The sequence below is a fragment of the Sylvia atricapilla genome, chromosome 25 (genome assembly GCF_009819655.1).
Source record: "Sylvia atricapilla isolate bSylAtr1 chromosome 25, bSylAtr1.pri, whole genome shotgun sequence".
Taxonomy (NCBI): domain Eukaryota; kingdom Metazoa; phylum Chordata; class Aves; order Passeriformes; family Sylviidae; genus Sylvia; species Sylvia atricapilla.
Window position 1 is genome coordinate 4,157,968 of NC_089164.1, and position 24,773 is coordinate 4,182,740.

General features: G+C 45.0%; 2 protein-coding genes across 2 annotated transcripts in view; one reads left to right on the forward strand and one right to left on the reverse strand.

Moving 5' to 3' along the window:
- The window catches only part of OLFML3 (olfactomedin like 3), a 289,605-nt gene that overhangs the window by 264,370 nt on the left and 462 nt on the right, over positions 1 to 24,773 (forward strand). The gene's annotated exons all lie outside the window — the stretch shown is intronic.
- NGF (nerve growth factor) lies at positions 9,761 to 14,600 on the reverse strand. The gene is made up of 2 exons (XM_066335984.1): positions 14,477 to 14,600; positions 9,761 to 10,641 (listed from the first exon to the last, which is right to left on the reverse strand). Exon 2 carries the CDS (start codon positions 10,628 to 10,630, stop codon positions 9,914 to 9,916), a length of 717 nt encoding a protein of 238 aa, XP_066192081.1. The 5' UTR covers positions 10,631 to 10,641; positions 14,477 to 14,600; the 3' UTR covers positions 9,761 to 9,913.

Genomic DNA, 24,773 nt, shown 5'->3' on the forward strand with positions numbered 1-24,773 from the left:
ATACCAGAGCTCCCGAGTTTTTGTGTGAGTAAATGGCAAAACTACTGTTTCCTAGTTTGAACAACCCCTGATTTGAACATCACTGGAAAAAAGCCAGGAAAGCAATTGGAGTCAGCCCAGAAAGTTTTTTTTTTATCCTTGTGGCTGCTTTATTTAATCAATAAACAAACAAACAAAACCCCTCGATAAACCAACAAAAAAGCCTTTTCATAAATGTACTTTGCATTTGAAAGGGTGTTTTAGAGCTTTACAATGATACTTGAGATGTGGTACCTACACAGAGACTGCCAGGGAAATGTGAAACATAAAATAAATGCCCTAAGTTCATGCGGTTTTGCTCATTTTCAGTCCTGCCTCAAATAAATAATTCAATAAATAAAACATTGTTCAATTCCTCTGCAGGAACTTCACATTTCCCAGGTGTTTGCAAAGGCCCAGCCTGGCAGAGAGCTCTCCTCAGCAGTTTTCCAGTGGAGGGGACTGCAGAGCTCTCACATATCCAGGGCAAGTGGCCAAGAAATGGATTATTCCCATGGGTTGCTCTGAATCCTCTGGAGGGGTGGGTTTACCTCCAGCTCTAACTGATGCTTGAGCTGAAAAAAAAGAGCATTTAATATGTACCTGAGGGGAAGACCTGAGGCAGCTGAGTGACAGAGGCTGTGTCAGGGAAGAGGGAAGCAGCTCCTGCCTCCAGCTGCCATTTCACTTTAGGGTGTTGACAGGGAAGATCCTTTGGGAAGAAAAAAAACCTGGTTTGAAGGCACAGACTGATGGAGCACCAGCTTGTGCATGGTCACCTGCTTGAGGGGAGTCACAGCATCTCCTGGGTGACAATTTGAAAAACAAATGAAGGTTTATGGCACAAGGTGCAAAGCAGGTAAGTGAAATATGTTGAAAAAAAAAGAAATTGGAAAAATAGAATGAGAGCTGCTACTGTTGAGCATTTAAAAATAATATTAATAACCAAGATCCTGAGCACAAAAAAAAAAAAAAATAGTCCGTGAAAATAAAAGAGAAATAAGAATGGGATGAAGAAAATTGGCAAAACAAACAAAACAGAAACTGAGCAATGCTGAGAAAGTGACTGTTGTTGAATCACCTTTGATACTCTAACACAAGATCCTGTTACAACTGGTTAACACAAACCCAGCGCTGGTTGATGGATGGGAAGATAAGTGCTGGATACTCTGCCTGAAGAATGATGGGTTGTTATGAACATTAAGAATAAACTATTACAATCAACATCATTATTCAGTGCTGAAGGAGCCAGAGTAGATTCAGTTTGCAAAAATCTCATTTATTAATTTGATTCTTCCTGTTTGCCTTTGCATGGCTTTGATATTCCTGAGTTGATATTGAAGCATTTCTGCTTATGACAGCTGTATTGGGAGTTATTAATCACCAAATGAATCATCTCTTCACTCACATTAGACACTGTCTAAGCAGTTTGATAAAGCTGAAGGTGATCTGAGTTTAGGCAAGATGAGATAAATAATATTTTTTTCAATTTGTCTCAAATCCATTGTAGATAAGGTGATCTGTGTCTTAAATTCTCCAAATAAAAGTCTGGCTATTTTTAAGCAAATCAGAAAATTAGGACCTGTAGTGTCTTTAATACATTGGTGAAATAGAAGCAATTTACTATTTCAAACTCAAATTTCGAGGAAGTTTTTGGGTCAGTTATACTTGAGGTGCTGGGGACCCCATTTTGCATTTTCAGAAAGAAAAGTCTCTTGATGTAACTTAATTGGATGGTTCTAAAGTGACAAAGAGTAGGTTTAGATCAGATGTTAGGATGGAGTTCTTCCCTGTCAGGGTGGTGAGGGCTGGAATGGAATTCCCAGAGCAGCCGTGGCTGCCCCATCCCTGGAAGTGTCCAAGGCCAGGCTGGACAGGACTTGGAGCAACCTGGGATAGTGGAAGGTGTCTCTGCCCATGGCAGGGGTGGGATGGGCCTGAAGGTTCCTTGCCACCCAAACCATTCCATGATTCCATGATTGTGTGAAAATGGAGGTTTACCAGCAGTGCTGAGCTTATACAGGGTCTGCTACTCCTGGAATATGTGGCCTTAACTTTCGCAGTCTCACTCTCCTCCCTGTGCTGGCTGTAGAGATTGCAATCAGAGTAACTGATTCCACTCAGGACACAGCAGAAAGTCTCTCACTTCTCCCAGAAGCTTTATTGCTACTGTTCTCCTGCCTCTGAGCTCTCTCTTACTGCAGCAGCACAGAGGAAACACAAAAACTCCAACAGAAGGTTGTCCAGAGCAAGTAACCCAAATCTGGTTTTTTTGTTTCGGTTTTTTTTTTTCCTGCGTCAGGAATTAGTCACTAATTGTATCAGTCCCTTCAAGGCATAATGAGCTGCATTCTGTGTAGGTCACTGTGCTGATGTGGCCAGGGCAGAGCAAGAAGATGCTGGGAGCTCGACGTGGCTTTTCCACATCAGCTCCTGGCCTGGTGGCTAAAAGGGTTTCTGCAGTTTAATGGCAGAGCTGTGTGTGGCAATTCTGACCCTGCAGCTGGAAAATAATCCTGCAGGAGGATGGTGGGGATGGGTTTAGGGATGGGTTGGGGGATGGGTTTGGGATGATTTGGGGATGATTTGGGGATGGTTTGAGGATGAGTTTGGGGATGGATTTGGGGGGTGGTTTGGGGGATGGTTTGGGGATGGGTTTGGGGATGGTTTTGGGATGATTTGGGGATGGTTTGGGGATGGGTTTGGGGATGATTTGGGGATGGTGGTGGTCCCTGGCAGATCTGTCTGGGCTCACAGCTCGCTGCAGTCACACAGCTGAGGAGTTGTTTGCTTCAGCCTGACAATAACTCTGGCCAAGTTTGCTGTCTTTGGCTTCAGGGATCTGCTTTGGGAGCACACACTGAAAGGAAATTTGAAGAACTCTTGACTTCCTAGAACGAGAGGCCTGGGCTTCCATCATTCCCCAGTAAACAGTCCCAGTTTAGAGCAGCACTTTCCCATTAGATACTGCTTTTCCTGTGCTTTTAATCATCTAAATTTATGGATATGATTCCAAAACCTCTTTTTTGCTCTCCTTGTCTATTCTGATTTATAGTCTTGAGAAGTCAATGGAGGACAAAGGACTTTTCACAAAATTTATCATTCTGGTCACCTTCACTTCTTCATTTTAGCTCATTACAGCTGTTCTGATTCAGAATATTTTTAACAAAGCCTCCAGTTTCACTGTTTGCTAAACAACATTTGTGGCTAAAAAATTCATATAATTGTTGTCAGTGACGTAAAAGCTTTTTAAAAATTTGTGCAAAATCTGTCTGCTTGGTTTTTTACTACCTTAATAGGAAAATATTTTCCATGACTTTCTGAAAAGTATTCTGGCCATTGTGTCAGATAACAAAATAAAGACTTGGGATTTACATTTATAGGTTTGATATAGTGGACACTGTCCAGCAAATTGAGCACACTCTCTTGTTATTTCCCTGCTGAGCAGCTCCTTCCTATGTCAAACATGTTCCACCCCACTTAAAATGTCAGCTCACGTTGTCTAAAGGCTTGGAATGCACATGTCTTTGGAAATTTGGGTTCCAGTCCCTGTAAAGAGCCTAGAACCAAAGCAATCCTTTGCAACTGGTGACACAAACACTTTTCCTTTCCCTTTTCTTCCTGTGCATCATCAATCCAAAATGAAAACAAACAGAGCTTGAATGTCATTGCCACAGATCAAACTGGATTTTGGAATGAGTGCTCAGTTCACCTCCTAAATCAGACAAGTCCTGTTCTAATTAGAACCTGTAATAAAAGGCTCGTTATTTATTGCTTAATAGACCTGTCACCAGGGAACTGGGATTGTGCACACTCCTTCCTTCCTGCCACAGCTTAACTTGTTCTCAGACTTGGACTCCGTGCAGTAGAACTGGAATGTAGCCAAACCCAGTGATTCAAGAGGAAAAAGGGAAACGGAACAAAATCCCCAGAGGACACATCTGAGCAGTAACAACAGCAGATGTGTTTTGCACAGAGGTGCCACGAGCATCTGTGTGTTCACCCGAGGCTGGAGGTGTCACCTGGGCTGAGGCTTTGCAGCCAGGTGAGTCACTCCTGCTCCCATCACAGCTCGGATCACAGCCCTGAGGGCAAGATCTTGCTAAATGCCTGACAGGGCCACTGAGTGTGCTGGATTATGGAAATAGAGGCGATAAAAAAAGAGGCAATCCGTGAGTCAGTGTGCTCAGTACAGGCTTGCCTTTTCCAGGCAGAAGGAGCCTTCACACAGGCACTGGAGCCGAGCACCACTTTGCAGAGAGGGGCTGCTGGGGTTTGTGCAAGAACTGCTGGCAATATTCTATTTAAAAGCCATGTGTGCCTAAGCAATGCTTCAAAAGGAAAAACCATTTGCATTTAAAGCAGAAATCCATTTCACTGACTTAGACATTTCACTGACTTAGACATGAGCAGTTTCAGGTTGTTTCTCTTTTTTAAAAAAAACTTGTTTTATTTTTCTTTGGTGTAAAGCAAAAAAATGTTTTCCTCCAGAACAGTTTGTCAGGAACACAACAGAATAACCTCCTACCCCATCCCAGCTGCTTTAATTGTCACATTGTAATGTCCCCATCATTCAGACAGCAAAGGTGCACAGCAAAACTGGGCAGCTTCATTGTTCCTCTTCATTTCATTGTTCCTCTTCATTTCTCGGAGAGCTTAGGGAAACCCTCCAAAAGCTATGAATTTCTGATTCCCTCGGGAAGTACTTGGTGTTTGAAATCTGGAAGGACAAGAAGGAAAACTCAAAAAGTGGTGTGAGGAAGTGCTGACTAGATTGTTGAAGTAAAGACAATTATTGCAGCACGGTTATCACTGTGAGGATAAAGACTAAATATTTGATCTGGTAATTTGAGGCCAGTGCCTGGGTTCTGCTGTAAAATTGGGCATACAGGAAAGAGCTGATCATCTGATCCTCTTTAACAGCAACCAAAACAAAGAACATCCATTTTTCTAACAAGATGTTGGTCCTGTCAGGATTCCCTTGTGCTGTCTAAAACCAATGGATCCTGTCTCCTGGCCAGATTAGAAACTGGATAATTCTGTCTTGTATTTTCTGAGTTTCAGCCCTGTGCCAGGTGTTCTGCTGGAGTCTTTTCCCTATGTATTAAACTCCTGTTCAGTGGTAATTCCATATTTCGTTCTGCTTTGGGCTACATTCAGTGTCCCTTAGGTTTTGCTGATTTGCACTTCCCAAAGCAGCCTGGTTGACCTGGTGATCCTGAAGTGTCAGTGTACAATCCTTGATGGTTTTACTGACCAAGGGATTCAGGATGGAATGTCAGGCCCAATGATTTATACCAGGCTGGAGATGCCACCTCAGGACAATTTGTAGGCACAGAGACACTGACTTCTCCAGAGCAGAGGATTCCTCAGGTGAACAGGCTGAGAAAAGTGAAAACACACACAGAGTGATTCCAAACCCTGCAAGGAAATTCCCCGAGTGGTTGTAATTGCTCTGCTGAGGTGCTGCTTACTAAGGAAGAGCTGGCAAGGGTGTGGCTGCTCTTTAATCGCGTTTGAACAAGGGATTAGAGAGTGGAGCAGCAGTGTCATGTAAGGGGTGAAAGGAAACAGGGAGAAAGCACGACTGTTATGTAAACTCTGTCAGCATCAACATTTCCTGTCTGTATTGCAGCTGAAGTGAAAATAATCACCCAGGCCCGATGAAGTGCAGCCTGCTTGCAGGTGTAGGCGTTGCAATGGGCTTTCTGCCATTCCCTTGGCATCCCCTCAGCAGCAGGAATGACTCAGTCACCTGTGGCGTTTCAGATGGGCTCTTGCCAATCTCCCACACCCCCCTCCGAAAAGCCCCACCAAACTAATAACACCAATGATGAGAGGATGAGTCCCATGCTGGGTGATGGAAACTAATTATTATCCATCTCTCTAGACATTGATCTGTTTTCCTCCAGGCAAAATTTAACCTTCACTCCTTAGTCAGACTGGCTGAGCAGGAGTGAAATTGTGGGTGTCAGGCTTGTGGCATTTGGCTAAAGGTGAAACCAAATTGATCTGACCTGCTTTTTCAATATAAGGATCTTTCTTTTCTGTCCTCAGATTCTAAAGAGAAGAATTTCAGATTCTTGAATTAGTGACTATCCAGGTCTTCCAATAAAACTGCTTCTTAGCAGTCCCCTCTAGTTGGTCTCATTTTAGATGAAGATCTAAATTATTTTTTTCTTAGCCATATTTATTTTAGCTTTATTTTTTCTTAGCCATATTTTTTTTCAATCCTTTTATTTAGAAGTAGGGCTTTGAAAGGAAATGAAGAAGCTCCATCTTTAGGGAAGCAGTTGGTTATCATGCTTACATATATAATTAAATCTGGTAGACTTCTTAAAGAGTAGGAAGAAAATTCAGCACATAGTGAGTAGCACTTGTTCCAAAAGCAGTGGAAAAGCTGAGAGCACCAGAGGAACTCCTGGAAAATGCAGAGAACTGTGAATGAGCAGTTAATGTTGAACAAACTTGGTCTGTAGAGATCCTTCCTCACAGGTTTTTCAGTTATTGTCACCTTACACAAAAAAAAAAAAAAAAAAAAAAAAAAAAAAAAAAAAAAAAAAGAAAGAAAAAAAAAAAAAAAAAAAGCAGAGCAGCTCCATTCTGAGCTCCAGTCTTGACTCATCCTACAGATTCTAATGCAGCTGTTACACGTGAAAGTAACTTACCCGAGTATGGATGGTCCTGTCAGCCCTTGGATCCTGCAGAAACAAAGCAGATGAGGCTGCTTTGGGTGCCTTTGGCAGTGTTTCAGCAGTGTGAGTTGAGCTGTGATGTCCCCTGGACCTTCCATCCCTCACCCCTTCTCTTGCAGTGATCACCTGAGATCTCACCCAGAACCCAGCAAGTCCTTGCTGAGCAGTTAAATCCTGCAGTTGTTTTCTTCTTTCCCCAAAGTGACATCAACAAACAGATTTCCCCCTCTGCTCTGCTCTGTGGCCTCTTGGTGTGATCTGTAATTAGGGACGGCAGCTCCCAAGATTGCTTTAATTATTATGGAATCCCTGAGTGGTTTGGGCTGGAAGGAGTCTTTAGGATCATTTTCTTCCAACACCTGCCATGGGCAGGGACACCTTCCCTTATCCCAGGTTGCTCCAAGCCCCATCCAGCCTGGCCTTGGACACTTCCCAGGGATCCAGGGGCAGCCACAGCTTCTCTGAGCACCCTGTGCCAGGGCCTGCCCACCCTCACAGGGAGGAATTTCTTCCCAATATCCCACCTAAATCTTTCCTCCTTCAGTTTAAAGCCATCCCCCCACTATCATCAAGTGTCCTTGTCAGAAGTCCCTCTCCAGCTTTCCTGGAGAATAAAGGCATCACTTCCAGGGCTTTTGAAGGAGTGCCAGGTCTTACACATGTTTGCAATGACTAAAGGCATTCAAAAGACACTTTCAATTGCAATTCTCTTACGTCAATTGTAAAATAGTCTCAGCCTCCATAAACCTGGGAGTCCTGAATGAGCAGCAGCTCCATTCTCCTCTAGTCTCATTGTGTCAGGTCTGGAAAACACTTCTACAGCAATTTGTTACCGTGGCTTTATGGCCACTGGGGAGCACAGGTGGAAGCCTGCTCCAATTCCCTGCTTTCCTCTGCCTCAGAACACTGTGTGTCACTGATGTCCCTCCATCCCTCCTGTGATGGTGACAGGGAGGTGGCTGTCCCTGCTCCTGTGTTCTGCTGCTGTCAGGGCACCTGATACCTCTGTGATTGCACTCGAAGCACCCTGAGCCTTCCTTGTGTCCCCCTGCTCCAGAACAATTATTATCTGGAGGATCAGGACAGCCAGGAGCCTGCCCCCTCCTCAGCATTTCAGATAAGTGATGATTCATGAAAATATTGCAAATGTTGTTGTTCTGGAGAGAGCCATACTTTCTCACTGGGACATTGCTGCTCCACGCCATAAAAACTTATCAGAGGGAGGTGGAAACTCTGTCTTAGGTTGCAATACAAGATGCAACCAAAAGTATGTATTCTATCACCAGCTGTTAAAACCAGGTTTTTTAACACAGAGGCAGTGCTCTTTATCTCTTCCAGAACCCATCCTCCCTCCGGGGATATCTACTGTTAATGGGCCACTGAGGCTCACTGCAGGGCTGAGACAATTCCATCATCCCATAGGGAGAGGCTCCACCCAGTGGGAGGGGCCCAGCATTCCTACCTGGATCAATCCTGGCATTCAGAACACCAGCACAGCCTGTCTGCACTGGATCCCAAGAGGAAGACCTGACCCATCTCAGCACCACTGGGCCTTCAGAGGAAAACTGCACCCTTCTACAGGATCATCTCTGCTCCAACAGAACTACCTATGTCACTGCAGGAGAACTGCAGCCATGATTTAATTGGACATCCTGACCAACAGGGTGTCAGGTTGTATTCTGACTCTGTCAGAGTTCTTTTTGTAGTACTGCATTTTTTTTTTCGTTTAATATTCCTAGTAAAGAACTGTTATTCCTATTCCCTATCTTTGCCTGAGAGCCTGTTAATTTCAAAATTATAATTCGAAGGAAGGGGGTTTACATTCTCCATTTCAAGGGAGGCTCCTGCCTTCCTTAGCAGTCTTTCCAAACCAAAACAAACTGGCAGAGCAGTGATGGTCAGGAGTGGTGTCTGTGCCCTCCACGTCACACAGACTGGCACTATCCCACCAGGAAGCAACTTTTGCCTGCCCTGGGTTCATTCCACTGGCACTGTTTTACCCCAGCACGTTTTCTCTGGAGATTTGCTGCCCTGCTGTGCTGCTTACGTGGAGGAAGCAAAGGTCAGCTCTGCTTTTTGCATTAAAGCAAGAACCGTGCAGGAGGGGAGGCGAGGGTGGCTGTGCCCTCTAGGATTTGGAAGAGACCATGCTGAAAAGCCTTGGTGGTATTTGTTTTGAAACAGTTTCTGCAATGGAGAACAGCTGCTTTTCCAAAGGAAACAAGGAGAGGATCTGCAGCTTTTGGAGAGTGCAGTGAAACGCCCAGCACAGGCCTGGGGCTCCGCCGGGTATTTCTGGAGGTCGATGTCCCCAACATGCAGAAATCTTGAGCACAGGGTTATTTTGGGTCCTTGCTAAAACACAGCCTCGGTGATTTTTTTAATATTTATTTTTGGATTTTATTCTGTCTTGCATGAAAAGACTTGCTCCTAAGGCAGGTCCTCATTACCAGAACACTGGCTTGAGAAAATTATCAAATTTGGATTATAAGGCACATGAACTTTTAAAATTTATATAAGTATATTGACATTTGGAATCCCATCATTCTAATATAGCTCTGAAGTAATGAGCTGTAAAATACCATTTTAACACAAAAATACACACTTTGAGATTCTACTCTTGTGCAGATAAATGTTCCAAAATAATTCAGAATGGATTATTTTTGCAATAAAAATACTTGGGCAATTTTAAAATATGCGCTAAAGGTCTTGCTTAGAAAGTGATGTGGCAGCAATGAAGAACTAGTGTTTCTACCAGGACTTCACTAAGATGATTAATTATATATATGATTAATATTTTTATGGATAATTAGTAACACTGGAAGCAAGTTTTGAAAGTTCTGTTTTGGTCTCTTGGTATTTGGACAAAGAAAAAATCAATTGAAAATAAACCTACAATAAACTGGCAGGGAAGTTTTCCTGTGGAAGAGAGCAATACGTGTGAAAACTATGTGGAAAATGTTTTCTTTCTGCTGAAAGCTGCTTCAGTAGCCCAGAGTTGTAGGGGTGAATGAGACTAAAACGATCACTCTTCAAAGAGCTCTGCCACTAAATAACTTACAAAACACCAAAGGTTTCCAAAAGAGTTTAATAAATAATGAGGTTCTTTCTGTACTGTATAAACTATAAATATACCATGCAGTCCTTTATAACTTAAAATAATTTACAGGCTGAGGTAGGGGAGGTCGGAGGGCGCGGGCTCAGGGCCTGGCAGCCTTCCTGCTGAGCACACAGACGCAGGCGGTGTCGATGCGGATGAACCTCCAGGCCGCCTGCTTGCCCTCCATGGTCAGGGCCTTGACGAAGGTGTGGGTGGTGGTGCAGTACGAGTTCCAGTGCTTGGCGTCGATGCCGCGGCACCCGCCCGACACCGGCTTGGGGTCCCTGCACTTGGTCTCGAAAAAGTACTGCTTGAAGACGTTGTTGTTGATGTTGACCTCGCCCAGCACCGTCACCTCCTTGCCCTTGATGTCGGTGGCTGTGGTTTTGTCCCCGACCCACATGCTGACGCTGTCGCACACAGAGAACTCCCCGCGGTGCAGCACGGGGTGTGTGCTCCTCCTGCTCCTGGCAGTCCTGTTGAGAGCCCCCGTGCTGCTGAGAAACCCCAAATTCCGGCCCTGCCCGGCCACTGGCGGGGGCTGCGTGCTGAACAGCACCCGGGGAGACCGGAAACGCCGCTTCCGAAAAATTTTGGGGTCCACGGTGATGTTTACAGCTTCTCTCCTGCCGAGGCTCCACGTGGCGTGGCCGTGGGACGTGTGTGGAGCCGCCTGGGCAATGTGGGGTCGGTCGCTCCGGGTGCTGAGCAGGGAGTGTTCCGCAGGGTGCTCCAGTGGAGCATTGTCCTCTGACTTGGGAGCTGCCTGTGTGCCGATCAAAACAGCTACAGCCAGAGTGTAGAACAGCATGGGCATTACGTGATGACCTACAAGAGAGAAAGGCACTGTTAAAAGGCAGCGTTACTGCAGAGTGGAGAACAGCGTGGGCATTACTTTATCACCTAGAATAAGAGAGGCACTGTGACTGCAGTCAGAGTGTAGAGCAGCATGGGCATTAGGTTATCACATAGAATGAGAGAGAAAAGCACTGTGACTGCGAGCCAGGTGGGCACAAACTGCTGCTGTTCTGGCCATAAATTTGTCAGATACCCAAGATCGTACGGATTTCATCTGGTATTCATGTGAGTGCCAGATGTTGTCCTTCCGGAAGAGCTCATTCAGACAGCATCAGTGTTCTTAATAAAGCGAGAACACTAGAAAATAATAGCTAGATTATTATTAATTCCTCTGGTATTTGTTGTTAGAGCGCTGTTTATGAAGCACTTGTTTGGTGTTATTAATGTGGAGACCATATGGCGACAGCATGTTCCCAGGAGTCAGATCTCTAGTGAGTTTTGCAGCAACCTTTTTGGCCAGGGCCTGTGTCTTGGCTGCAGAGGAGTGAAAGTAGAAGCAGTCCCTTGGCTAAAACAGCTGTCCATTCCCTAAATTTGTCTGCAGAGGTGTCCTTGGGGCCAAGGTGAGGGCCACCAAGCCAATACCTTGTGCCATTACCTGTCTTAAGCTGCAATGCAAGATATAACCAGAGTTACGTGTTCTATCACTGTTACCTATCTATCAGCTATCTATCAGTATCTATTCTACCAGCTGTTAAAACCAAGTGGGGCCGTGTTCTTTATCTCTTCCACCACCCATCCTCCCTCCAGGGGTATCTGCTGTTAATGGGCCATCCAGGCTCACTGCATGACTGACAAAATTCCATCATCTCATTGGGAGCTGCTCCACCCAGTGGGTGGAGCCAAGCATTCCTACCTGGATGAAACCTAAGATTCAGAGCACCAGCACAGCCTGTTTGCACTGGATTTCCAGAGGAAAACGAGACCCATCTCACCACCATTGGACCTTCAGAGGAAAACTCCACCCTTCTACAGGATCATTGCTTCAACAGAACCACATCTGTCCCTGCAGGAGAACTGCAGCTATGATTCAATTGGATTGCTACCAACATCCTGACCAGCAAGGTGTCAGGTTGTATTCTGACTCTGTCAGTGGGGATTTTGTTTGTTTGTTGTTTTTTGTGGTTTTGTGAGGGGTTTTTTGGTTTGGTTTGGTTTGTTGGGGTTTTTTTCTACTGCCGCATTTTTATTTTAATTTTCCTAGTAAAGAACTGTTATTCTTATTCCCATATCTTTGCTTGAAAGCTCCTTAATTTCAAAATTATAATAATTCTATAGGCAAGGGGTTTACATTCTCCATTCCTAGGCAGGCTCCTGCCTTCCTTAGCAGACACCTGTCATTCCAAACCAAGAGGTTATCACACCCTCAGCAGCCACACTCACCTGCCACTTGGCCAGACCCCACCTGCTGGCTGGCTCAGCAGCCTCCAGCAGCTGCCAGCTCTCCCTCCTGCCCTTTCAGCACACACCACATCACTGATTTAGGGCAGATAAAACCCAGGCTCCTTCCTTGAAGAGCTCAGGTGTCTGTGTCACAAGGACAGATGGGATTTTTCCACATTCAAGGGCAAATGTGGGAGCACTGTAGGTACTAAGCTACCTCTGCATTGGCATCCTAGATACAGCACAGCTAAAGCCATTGTGGCCAAAGCACTGGGAATTCTGGACAGGGAAACACCTGGGTTTTTTTTTTTTTTCAGAATGCCACAAGCAAAACTCCCTAAAAGTGCCTGCAGAGCAGATGCAGTGCCAGTGCTGGTCCTCCTTCAATCCAGAGGACAGGCACATCTGTTTGGGTGTGGAAAAGTGCAAGCCAAATGTCTAAACCTTTGCTAAGACCCATGTCATGGAAGAGCAGCAGCAGCAATACCTCGTTGGGCAACTACCATGTGCTGACTAATTCAGCCACGTGTTGGGAATGAGAGACATTCAGAAAGGCTCTGGAATTGCAGTGAAGGGCAGACATTGTATTTCCTCTGTAAAGACTTAATAAGCAGAGACAGGGTATAAACAGAAAAGCCTGGGTGAGGCTCCTCCCCGTCTCTTTGCCTTGTTTTCCTGACATGTCTCAGCTGGCCCCGAGCTCTGCCCCGGCTGGCCAGCAGGCAGGGAGCCCCAAAGCCACTGGACAAACAGGGTTTTGTACCAGAGGAATCGGCCTCTGCAGTTCCACTGTGATTTCCCAGAATGTCTTAATGTTTTTTCTGGGTGTGGGTCAATTATGGTTGCAGTTCCCCTTCTCTTTGGAGCCTTCTCAGATTAGAAGCAAGCAGCACTGAAGGATTTGACCAGGGTGCTCTGCCAGAGCCTGATCCTGTGGGAAATGCAGAGCAACCCTAGGATGTCCCACAGGACCTGGCGTGTCTTATCTCAGACAGGAGCTGAAATGACATAAACAGCAGGGTTTGTGCAGGGCTGAGCAAACATTGAGGAAACCAGGAGCCAAGTGGAGGTAGTGTCTGAGGAGGGTGGAGAAGCAGAGGCTGCCTGGAGGGGACGAAGGCAGAGAGAGGCCAACAGCCCTGTGAGCACTTGTCTGTGCAACTGCTGGAGGCACTGGGGACAAAATGATGACGAGGGGAGTCAAATGTTTATCACAGAGCAAATCCTCGCTGTCCCAAAGCCACTTCAGCTTGCCTAAAGCCAGGCTGAGGGTTGCTGCTTTCCCACGTGCTGCTCGTGCTGGAGCACTCGTCATCCTCTGTGTAAGGAAACAGAGCTGGGTGTAGCTCCGAGCTTGGCTCTGCACCCTCCAGAGAGTAACCCCTTGTTCTACCACCAAATTGAAGTCAGATGGTTCATTGCATCTCTCCAGAGTCAGCTTTCCCGACAGAAATGTTAATGGGAAAGGTTTGCAGAATAAAATCCAGGCGCAATTTAGCCATGCCAATCCCAGCCTCAGTGTATTGTGTTTATGCATAAACCCCTTTTTTATTATTTCCTTCTATAGGAAAGAGATGCTGCAATGTCAGCAAAGAGCTGGTTCTGGTTTTGTGCTCTACCACATTTGCTGCTCTAAAATGCAGCTGCATTTACCTCCCTTCTCTTGTGTTGCCTGTGCTGGGATTTTTGCTTTAATGCCATTAACACAAAGGCAGACAGACCTTCCCTGCTTGCCTTTTCTCTTTAATTGCCTTGTATTTCCTCTCCTTGTGCTAAATCATTATGTGGAGCGTGGCCCAAACACAGACAGAATGTATTTGGGATAGGGGGTAACTTTTCTGAAGATTCGAAATGGAATATTTTTATCAATTAGTGAGTTAGTGGAGAATAGAAAGTGACACATCAAAAAAGTGAATTTGACTTGATGACAACACAGGCAAGACGAGTTAACATTAAAGATTAGCTGTGCCTTGGGCTGTGAGGGTCATGAACTCTTTTCCTGGCACACAGAGGTATTTTACAGGCTATTTTTGGGGAGTTCGGGGTGTCTCTACGCATGGCAGGGGGTTGGAACAGGATGAGGTCTAAGGTCCCTCCCAGCCCAAACCATTTTGGGATTCTGCGATTCTCTCTCCAAACTTTCTCACATAATTAGTTATTAGAGCCTCTGCTGGTGCTTTCTGGGGATGCTCACAGTGGATGCCTCCTGCAGCCACCTGGACTTGTAGGGGATGTGCAGCTGCCAGTTCCAGTGCTGGGGGGTCCATGGATGGCTGATGGGAGCCCTGGCCACAAAGGTTATCACAAAATGACACTGCTTGGCACTGACCCCACTTCTGTGCTGGAGAACTTCATTAACCCTTCCTCTGGAGCCTGGCCACGGGTGACTCCAGGCTGCTGTGGGCGGGGAGTGCTGCCTTACCTCTGAGCGGACTGCACGAAGAACTGCTCCCCCAGCAAGGTCCTTATTTCATCCAGAGCTGAGCCGGGCTGGGCTGCACCTTGCCATGGGGCCCTGCTGCTCCTGCCAGCTGCCGGTGCCGTGGGTCACTGGGGGCAGAAGGGTTTGTGTCAGTAATTGGCCAGCAAAGCAGCATTGGCAGTGCCGTTCCCCCCTTGGCTTTCTGAGCTGTGCCTTTTCCCTGTCACAGCCCCGAGCTTGTCCAGAACAGTTCCAGACTTTGCAGAGCAGCACTTTTGTAAGCCAGGGAGGGCTGCCTTTACTCAGCACCTCTGCTCCACTGTGGTTATTGATCTACTGCTTCCCACTCCTCTCAGAGCCTTCCAGGAGTCTCCCCAAGCCCAGGAGTGATGCCCCGTGGGGCAGCAAAACCTGATGGCACTGCACAGCAGTCAGGCACAAACCAGGGCTCACAGCCCCAACATCTGCCTGGGAAGGAAATCTGGTTACAATTCAATTCAGGAGGAGACTCACAGATTGCCATTTATTGGCAGACAATTATCTGGTTGTGGCTGATATTTGAGAAGGCTAGAAGACACACAACTAACAGGCACATAAAAGCACACATTCAGGTGTTTGTTGTACTGCTGCTGTGAGGGCAGCAGTGACTCCACTCTTGACCACTACATTGTGAATGGCCATACAGACCCCAGCTAAAGGAAAACCATTATTTTCTTCACCAATTAAATCCAGCACACTGACACCTTCTCAGCAAAACACATTTTCTGATTGTAAAGTCATGGCACTGAAAGGGATAGAAGTAGTATTTTATTAATCTTTCTATTCAATGGCTTATCTGCTCCATTTCATAAGGGAAGTAGGGGTTGTATAAGGTAAATAGGGGTTAGATAAGGTACTCCTGTACTGCAAAAATCCTGCTGCATTCAGGCTGGAGTGCATTTGCTAAGGAGAACAAGCTGCTAATGCCAAAGCATGAGCTGGACTCACTTTCCACCTGCACAGTGTCTGTCCTCGGGAGCTCTGGCTGCCAGCAAAGGCAGCCACTGGCTTTGGCTCTTGCCAACACCCAAGCACAAGTTACTTGATGTTTAAACCTCCAGCTGAAACCTTCCCAGCCTGTTTCCAGCAGTGCAGGGCACAGGAGTCACCCTGTTTTGTGCTCCTGGAGCAGCACCTGTGCAGAGGTTTGGCCACCCTGCCTCTGTCTCAGGTTCCCCCTGGCTGTTGCAGCATTTGGGAGCTGAGCTGGTCACACTCCTATCAGCATGTCAGAAAGGTCACACAGAGTTCCAGAGCTTCATGCTACAGATGGAATATGCTGTATTTTTGCAGGAATGTACTAGTGAAGTAATAACCCTTTCAGTGAACTCTGGAGAGTTGAGTACCAGTAATGATAGAGCTATAATGTGCTGGCCACTGCCAAAAATAATCCAACAACTTTTCCAACTGTTCTGCCACCCTAAGAAAACACTGTTTCAGTTCCAACTGGCTGTTTTTTTAACCACAAAAGCGTTTATTTTCAGCAGGACTTTTTTTTAAAAGTTCTTTTACTGTCTTTTTCCCGGATTCCTGGCTGTGGCAGAATCCAGTAAATGATGTGGTGTTATTCAGCATCCATAGACTATTCCTCTGTTCTACCACTCCCAGACATTCATAAAACATCCTACTGAAGTGAGTCTTTCTTCAGCATTTACATGAATACAGGGTGACCGACCTGGTGGGTAAAAATGCCTCATTCAGTCTTATTTCTTAGTCTCAGGGTAGAATCAAAGAGTTACAGACCAGTTTGGGCAGAGGGTGCCCAGAGCAGCTGTGGCTGCCCCTGGATCCCTGGAAGTGTCCAAGGCCAGGTTTGGATGGGGCTTGGAGCACCCTGGGATGGTGGAAGGTGTCTGCCCATGGCAGGGGCTTTGAGACGAGCTTTAAGGTCCCTCCCAACCCAAACCATTCTGGGATTCCACAATTCTGTAATTCTGTGGAGTGGGGAAATGGATCACACCAAAAAGCGAATGGTTCTGTGTCTTGAAAAGCTCTTTGCCTGCAGAACCTGTAAGTGCAACAAGGGCCAAACAAAACAAGTTTAGGGAATTCCCTTTTTGTTAAAGTTACCCACAGAATCCAAGGAAAAATGGACAAACAGGGAATGTTGCCTGGAAAGTTATTAGGAATAAAAATTGAATAAATTTTCTAAATTAATTGTTTCCAATAAGACCAGCAGTCAGTGCAGCCTTCTCACTGCACATTGACCAGATGCCATTAAAGCAGCTCCTCCACAGAGAAAAGATAAATTAATGCTCATTTGGCTCAGTCAAACACAAGCAAATAAATTATTTTCTAAATAAAAATAAACACAGTCAATAAACATAAGCATAAAACGTTGTAATCTAAGGCATGATACAATTTGGAATGTTGTTTTCTGTCATTCTTGAAGTTGTTGGCATGTTTTAGGGATGTGCAAAAAATAAACAGAGCTGCTTGGCTGTCAGTGCAGCAAGTGGGATCGTGGAGGTCACCAAAATAAGCAACAAGTAGTGAATTAGTTTTGTCTCATTGCTTCTGGTAGTGAGAGAGAAATGAAGGAGGCAGTTGCTGCTGAAGTTGCTGGTAAAAAATAGGTGCCTCTGGCACATCTCTTGTGGAAACCCTTTCACAGGTACATCAGTTATATGAATTAAAACTTAGCAGTAGTAACTCAGGGGAAAGCTGTCTGAGCCCTGGGAGGCCCTGAAGGGAATCCTGAAGCCATTATGACTAAGAGCAGTGTCAGAGCCACAGCTTTCCCTTCATCTTAGCTGATGAGCAAGAAAATGGGAATCTCTAATGGACCCAACATTTCATTCCTCCATTATATCTTCAGTGACTCAGCCTGTAAATAGGAGCTTTATGAGTGCTGGGGAGCCAGCTGGAAGCTACCTGTGTCTCATACACTTCCTTTTTTTTTTTCTTTCTTTTCCAAATGCCTCCAGCACTGAAACGTTGCTTTGAGGATTTCTAGGGAGAGCAGCAGACTGAGAAAAATGCTGCCCTGCAGAGGGGAGCGTCGTGTCCCCGTGATCCTCCTCATCATCAGGATGTGCACCCAGCATCTGCCTCCAGAGCTCTGACTCAGCCCAAACCCAGATAAAGATAATGACAGGGATGGTTCACAGCCCACTGAGCCGCTGGTAATTTGGGGTGCTGAAGGGAGAATTGCACCATGAATCTCTGCCCAGCCCTGGAGGTGCTCAAGGCCAGGTTGGATGGGCTTGGAGCAACCTGGTGATATCTGAAGTTTGAACTTTAATGTTTCTCAGATTCTGTGCTACTTTGGGGTGCAGTTCTGAGCCTCACATCAAATGCCAGTAACTCTCTTCTCAGAGCAGGGAGACAAAACAAATCCTTTTCCTGCTGATGGCCAATGACAGCAAGTACAACTTTCAGGCCCAAAAGCACAAAAAAGGGTGGGCTGAAGAAGGAAAACAAGGAGGATGGGACTTCACAAGCCAAAGCTGTAGCTGGACAATTAAACCCCAATATGCAAATGGACCAAATTTTATAAAAGTGTGAGACCTCGTGACCGTTTGTCCATTTTGTGACAATTTTGGGTGTAGCCCTGGTCAGGCTCTGTCCTGCCCAAGGTGCATCCTAAAGGCCTTTCAAAAAATCCCTGCTTTATTCTCCAGCTCTGTCCAGTCTCTGTTCCAGCTCAGCCTTCCCAAGGCTGGGAAGAATATTCCACTGTCACTGGGATAATGGAATATTCCCCGCCCGTGGCAGGGCGTTCAGTCAGATGATCCTCGAGGTCCCTTCCAACCAAACCATGCTTTGGTTCTCTGGGGTGGGGATGCACAAATCCAAATCCAATGAGGCTTTGGAAAACACTTCTTAAGGTTTATTCTATATTTACTGGGTTATAAGTAATGGGAGTGACTTATTTGAAGGGCCTAATTTTATCCCTTCTTTCATCCTGAGCCAGTACATCAGTGTTTCACTTGCTGGTGTCTCTGTGGAGGAGTCCAAAGAGAGGAAAAGAAGTGCATATCCCCTCACCTTCATTGACACCCCATTCCCTCAGCTGGAGGTTCCTGACAGGAGGTGACAGGTCTGGTGACATGGGACAGGCACAGCTCACCTTTATAAAGCTCACTTTAAAACTCCTGAGTGAGAAAACAAAACCAAAACTCCTAAGAATGTAATCATTTGTTTGGCTTCTCAAATTTGTTTTACAGTGTTTGGCATCGCGATACTCTCGCTTGTAGAACATGCTCAGGGGAATTCAGAGGCATCAACAGTCATGTAAAATGTGATTCCTTTGGGAAAAACCTCATGATCTTAGGTCAGGGTGGCCATACCAGCAAGGGCTTGTGACAGAATGCAGCCCTTGCTGTGACAGATTGGCTGTTAGTGGGTGTGAAACATGCACAGAGCCACCCTGACAGAGCAGAGAGCTTTATCCTGCTGCAGATAACAAAACCAAACTGACAGTTGTTCGATAAATAATGAAGAAATTGTCTCTGATAAAAAACTCTTTAAATAAAGCGAAGGAAAATGCGTCACTTACAATAGTAGTGACAAATCTGAAAATAAATGACAGAAAACAGCTTTTGGGGGAGCATGTGAATGTGATTCTCCTGAAGTCAATGACCTCGATGGCATAAAGCTGGTAAATTAAATGAGCTAGAAATAAAAATCCTGGCTAGAAGTAAGTTATTGGAGCATACCAGGGCTCTATATCATCCCTATATTACCATCCTGGAAGCAAATCCCAAAATCAATGATTGACACGTGATGATTGCTTTGGAACTTTCCATATCGCCTTGAAGCTGGATATATATATTTTATAGGACTCCAGGGTTTCATATATCCTAATTCATAGGCACAAAGGAGTGACTAAAGATCTCAGGCACTAACTGACAGGAAAACTACTGCAGGATAAATGGGATAAATGCATCCATATAAAGTTGGATGCCTCCATCCTCCCCAGCTGGCAGCCTGCATGGGGCTGCTGCTCCCTACAATTCCTGTCCACACACAGCAGGACTCTTTCCTTGTTGCTGCTTAAAACACTGACTCCAAAGACCTTCCTGGGGCTGAAGCATGGCCTGCCCTTCTCCCCTCTGCACCTTTCTCAAATGGATTTAAATTTGGGAATACTTGGCTTGCTATATTTGGCCCCGAGGTTTCCAATACAAAATTACCAGGAATGAAAGGACTGGAATTTCAGACTTCACAACACTACCAAAAATCAAACTGGAATTCAGCTGGGAACAAAAAGTATGAGGGCAGTCAGACTGTGATGTTACATCCCCTCTTACAGCCAAGAGTAGTTAAGGCAGAAAAATACAATATCTTCAGGGCCAGTAAACCTTTCCAACTAGTGATCTTATTCCAGCTATTCAGAAGGGAATATAAATCCTGATTCTTTTCCAAACCCTGATTAATAAGAACCAGCTGAATCCCAGCAGCAATGCTAGCATTTAGTTTTTATTCAGGCTCGTATTTTTCATTTATATTCTCCTTTTTCACTTTTCTACAACTGCACAAATAAACATGAAGACAGGCGATTTTTAGCAATTGCACGTGTTGTGGTGTAAGGCATCAATGCACTGACTCCAAAAATGAGGTAGAAAGCAAAAATGAGCTGGGATGTCATGATCAGATTCCCAAAGGTAGACTCCATCATCTTCAGTGTTCCTCTGCATCACAAATTTGGAAAAGAACATTATGTAAGGACAAGGAGCAGCCATAAATTATGGCCACGACTTTTCAGACTTTCCCATTCTATTAATTATTTACATCCAAAAGGAATTTTATCTCCTGCGAATCTTTCAGTGTGTTTATAACTATTTCAAATGACTCAATGATATTTTAATGGAGCAAGAATTCTGAGAAGTTCCAAAGGGAAGCTGAAGGGTGTCTGTGCTTGGCATGTCAGAGTACAGAGGGATGCAGCAAAGGATAGAGTTGAAAGAACTTTAAAATCTCTGTTCTACTGAACTGAGGGTCTGGCTGCACCTGATAAAAAGTTCTGTAGCTGGAGCAGTTCAAACTGATATGTTGGGGTATTTTCTTTTTTTCATAAAAAAACTCCTTAAGGATATAGACAAAAATCTACAAAATTAAATCTTATGCCATGGAGGTGCTCTTGTGTTCACTCAGAGTGCTGAGATAGGGAAGAAGCTGTCAGTGCTGGGATGGAATATTGCTTTGCTTTTTGTGTAGGATTTTTCCATCCAGAAATGTCGAGTGGTTTTACAAACACTTAATAAAATGATCCTCTCCACTCGCTTATGGTCAGTAGAATTTACTTCTACAGCATGTGAAGAACCCAAAGAATAACACAGCATTCTTGCCAAGCAGTAGCAATGTTCTTCTTCTCCATTACCCACCTCCTTTTGTTTTCTTTTTTTTTTTAATTCTAGGATATTCTTTCCCATTTTAAAATCTATTTCACTTTCATGAGACCTACAGAAATCAATTGCCTTCTTAGGGATTGAATTCCCTCTCTTATGATTTACTTTACATTACAATAGGAAAAATCATGACAAAGACCCCTCAAATGACACCTTTAGAAATCAAATTCCTTATTTTTAGTGCAGCTGGAAATGGGTGTTGACCCCAGAGCAGTCACAGTCATTCTGTGCCCTTCTTGTTGTAACTCACAAGGCACAGGCATAATACTTTCAACTGTAGAAAAATGTCGATAATTTCCCTTAAACCAGCACACCCCAAAGTGAATTGTGTGTACAAAAGAACTCAATCATTGAGCTGTTGCTCATTAGCTGTTTAATTTCTGTATTCTTTGACATATCCTGTACATTTGAGAAGAATATTTCTGTTTTTTTCTGGACAACTGGACATAAACTTTGTGCCCTTCTGTACATGAAGTGACCTTCAAGATTTAGGTAGATATTTCTCTATCTGCTCATTGCAAAGCCTGAGGGGTTTTTTTTTGCAGATTATAAGGATGTGGTAGTGCTCAAAGCCTTGTACTCCACCTGCCTTTCCCATCTGAGATTCAGTTCAAAACCATTTCTTTAGAATTCCAAAGCACTCCACTACAGAGATGTGAAATACAGAGGGTTTTAAACTAAGCAGATCTAAATAAATAGTGAGATTGGAATATATTATAATAATAAAAAATATATTAAGTAACAATCTTCAATCTAAACTAAGCAAATACTTTAGTTGGGTGCAAGAAAAACTTTCAGCTTTGAAGTATTTTGCTACTTGCTGGTGGCTTAAAATTTTGGTTACCAAAGAGGTGGAAAAAAGGGTTTTCTTTCCCTGCACAGCAGGAACCTTTTAGATGTGGTGTAGTTTTGAAATGAGAGGGTAAAACCTCCTAAGAAACAGGGTAGAGATTTCCACAAAAAATCTGGAAACACCACCAAATAAAACAAAGTAAACCACAGAAACACTGAGTTATCAGATTGCAGTGTCATCTTGTAATGTTCTCTGCAAGCACAAGTAGTTCTTGCAGGAGAAATAGGAGTCTCCTGGTGTCTAGGGTAGTTTACCAAGAAAAACATGAAGTTTTTACAATTGCTTAGGCCTTTCAGATATTCCTGCTGATGCCGTGGCTCATCTGAACACAACCAGAAAACAAAACAAGCGAATGGGGTTTCACCTTGCACTTCCAGCACTCCAGACAATGGAGCTGCAGCGTTTTCCATGGAGAGGCAGAGCTGGGCTGGGAACTGTGGTGCTGCTGGAATTTTTACCCCTGGGCTTTCATACTTCGTATTTGTGTCCTCAGCATTTAGTGAGGATTAAAGCCTGCTGTCTCTGGAAGTGTGTTGACACCATAAAAATGCTCCATACCTACATTTCCCCCCTGTGCTTTTTTCTGAGTTCAGCCGAAGAGATCATCTTGATTACTTGGCAGCAGAGTAAACCACTGCAAAGCAAAAGTGTTCAGGATGTTTGGGAAACTGCTCCTACTTCTTCACATGCTTTTATTTGCCTTATTGTCCTTATTTGTTCATTGTATTTTAGTGTGTGCGTGCCTCAAGGGGCAGAAACACAAGAGTGGTTTTGCCAGTGTTTGTAATCCATGTGAGTACCAGCTCCTTCTCTCTTTACCAAAACCCTCTTCTGCCTCTTTCTTTATGGAGTGGATGGATTAAAAAGCAGCAGGAGAGTGAGATAACCACCTCTAAAAATCTGTTCTCTTGCTCTCTCTCTCTCTCTCTCCTGCCCCTGGTCATGCTTATGTGTTGACATCCTCTGTTTTGTTTCCTCTCCAGCTCCAAGTGCTGCTCCACGTGCTTTCTGACTCCTTTATCTGCAAGGCTCCTGCCTTCTCCTGTCACACATTGAGTCCAGCTGCCTCAGAGCTGCTGCCCCACACAATCTTCTCTGCAGCACACGTGGGACCTCTTCAGCATCTTGGCTTTCATCTGCTGTGGAAGGTATTTACTCCTTGCTGTGTGATGGTTTTAACTCATTGCTGTATTAACTCACAATGCCAGACAGCTGCTGGCAGCCCTAAAGAGGGGTGGGAATGAAACGTGATGGATTCTGGACATTAGCAACAAAATATATGTTCAGAGACACTAATCCAAGTTGTGTTTCCTTGCACTGAGCTAGCACAGGTTGATTTAGGGGTTACTTCATTCCTGTGCTCTGAGAATCTCAGCTCTGCTTTGGCTGTGCCCAACACCAAAACTGAGACCAGGGAAATACAGCCCAAACTTCAGCCCTCTGAGCATCCCCAGTGTGTCAGTCAAAAGAAACCCCAAACTTCAGCCCTCTGAACATCCCAATGTGTAAGGCCAGAGAAACACAGCCCAAACTTCAGCCCTCTGAACATCCCCAGTGTGTCAGCCAAGAGAAACCTCAAACTTCAGCTGTCTGAGCATCCCAATGTGTCAGGCCAGGGAAACACAGCCCAAACTTCAGCCCTCTGAACATCCCCAGTGTGTCAGGCCAGGGAAACACAGCCCAAACTTCAGCCCTTTTAGCATCCCAATGTGTCAGGCCAGGGAAACACAGCCCAAACTTCAGCCCTCTGAACATCCCCAGTGTGTCAGGCCAGGGAAACACAGCCCAAACTTCAGCCCTCTGAGCATCACCAGTGTTTCAGGCCAAACAGAGCCCAAACTTCAGCCCTCTGAACATCCCCAGTGCAGGCAGCTGCTGCACAACAAATCTGCTCGTGCTCCCAGGGAGCAGAGACAGTTTGAGCTGGGGCCATATTTCAGCTGGACCTTGTGGGCTGCTGGGCACAGACCCAGCAGGCAGTGGGGAGTAGGAGTTTTCCATCTTTGTGTTATGTCAGAGGCTGAGGGGAGGCAGCTGCTGTGGATGTTTTCACATCGGAGGTTTTTATTCCCCCGCTCAGCCGTTTAAGGTGAAATGAAATTTAAGGTGACACTTCAATGTGGGAAAGGGGTTTGTTTGTCTGGATCTTGAACCTCTGGAGGCTGACAGCTCTGGAATATCCTCACCTCACACAAAGCTTGAAGGATGTAACACACAGAGAAGCGAATGATGCAGGATGTCCTCCCTTGCTGGGAGCCTGCAGCTGTCTCTGGAGTAAAAACTCCTGTGCCTTTGCACACCTCTCCTGGTCACACAGCCCCTCTGTGCAAAGGACATTCCAACAGAAGGGTGTCTGTACAGGAGGGATCAGGTCCTGTCCTGCACTGTGGGAATCCTTCAAGCACAGAACAGAGCGCAAAGGGGTTTAAATGGAGTTCAGCAACCTTTGCTTAAGAACAGGAAACAGGGAGTTGGACTGACCTGGCAGTCTCAGCAGCTCTTATGAATCTGTGTTTGGCAACTCACTTGTGTGAGGAGCATCTGAAGGGTCTTTACATTTTCTGGCATCATCTAGTTGTTGAAAGGCTTTTGTTGCTGCAGTGCAAATTGTAATGGGAAAGATGCTTCTTTTTCCTTTAAATCGTGCCCTTGAGTGTTTCTACCACTAGAAATGTTCTATAACTATTTTCTGGAACTCTCTTTGGCCCTGCTCTGAGTAGCTCTGAATCCCTGAATTGCAACATAATGCTATCACTGATGGCATTGGACATCTTGGGACTACTCACACTTCAGCTTGCCTTGGGGTTCATTGACTTCCCTGGTATGTGGACATGGAAATTCTTATAAAAGTAGGCCAGGATTAGAAGATTACTATTCCTGTGTTTAGCAGCATATTATTTTCCTTGCTACCTTTTATTATATTAGATATGAACCTTTTTTCCCCCTTTTCCACACTGAGAACAATCAGTGGCTTGAATATGGGAACTCTTGGACTGGGAGGACCAAACTTCTCTAATGAGTTTCCTCAACCTACATTCACCAAAACAACCTT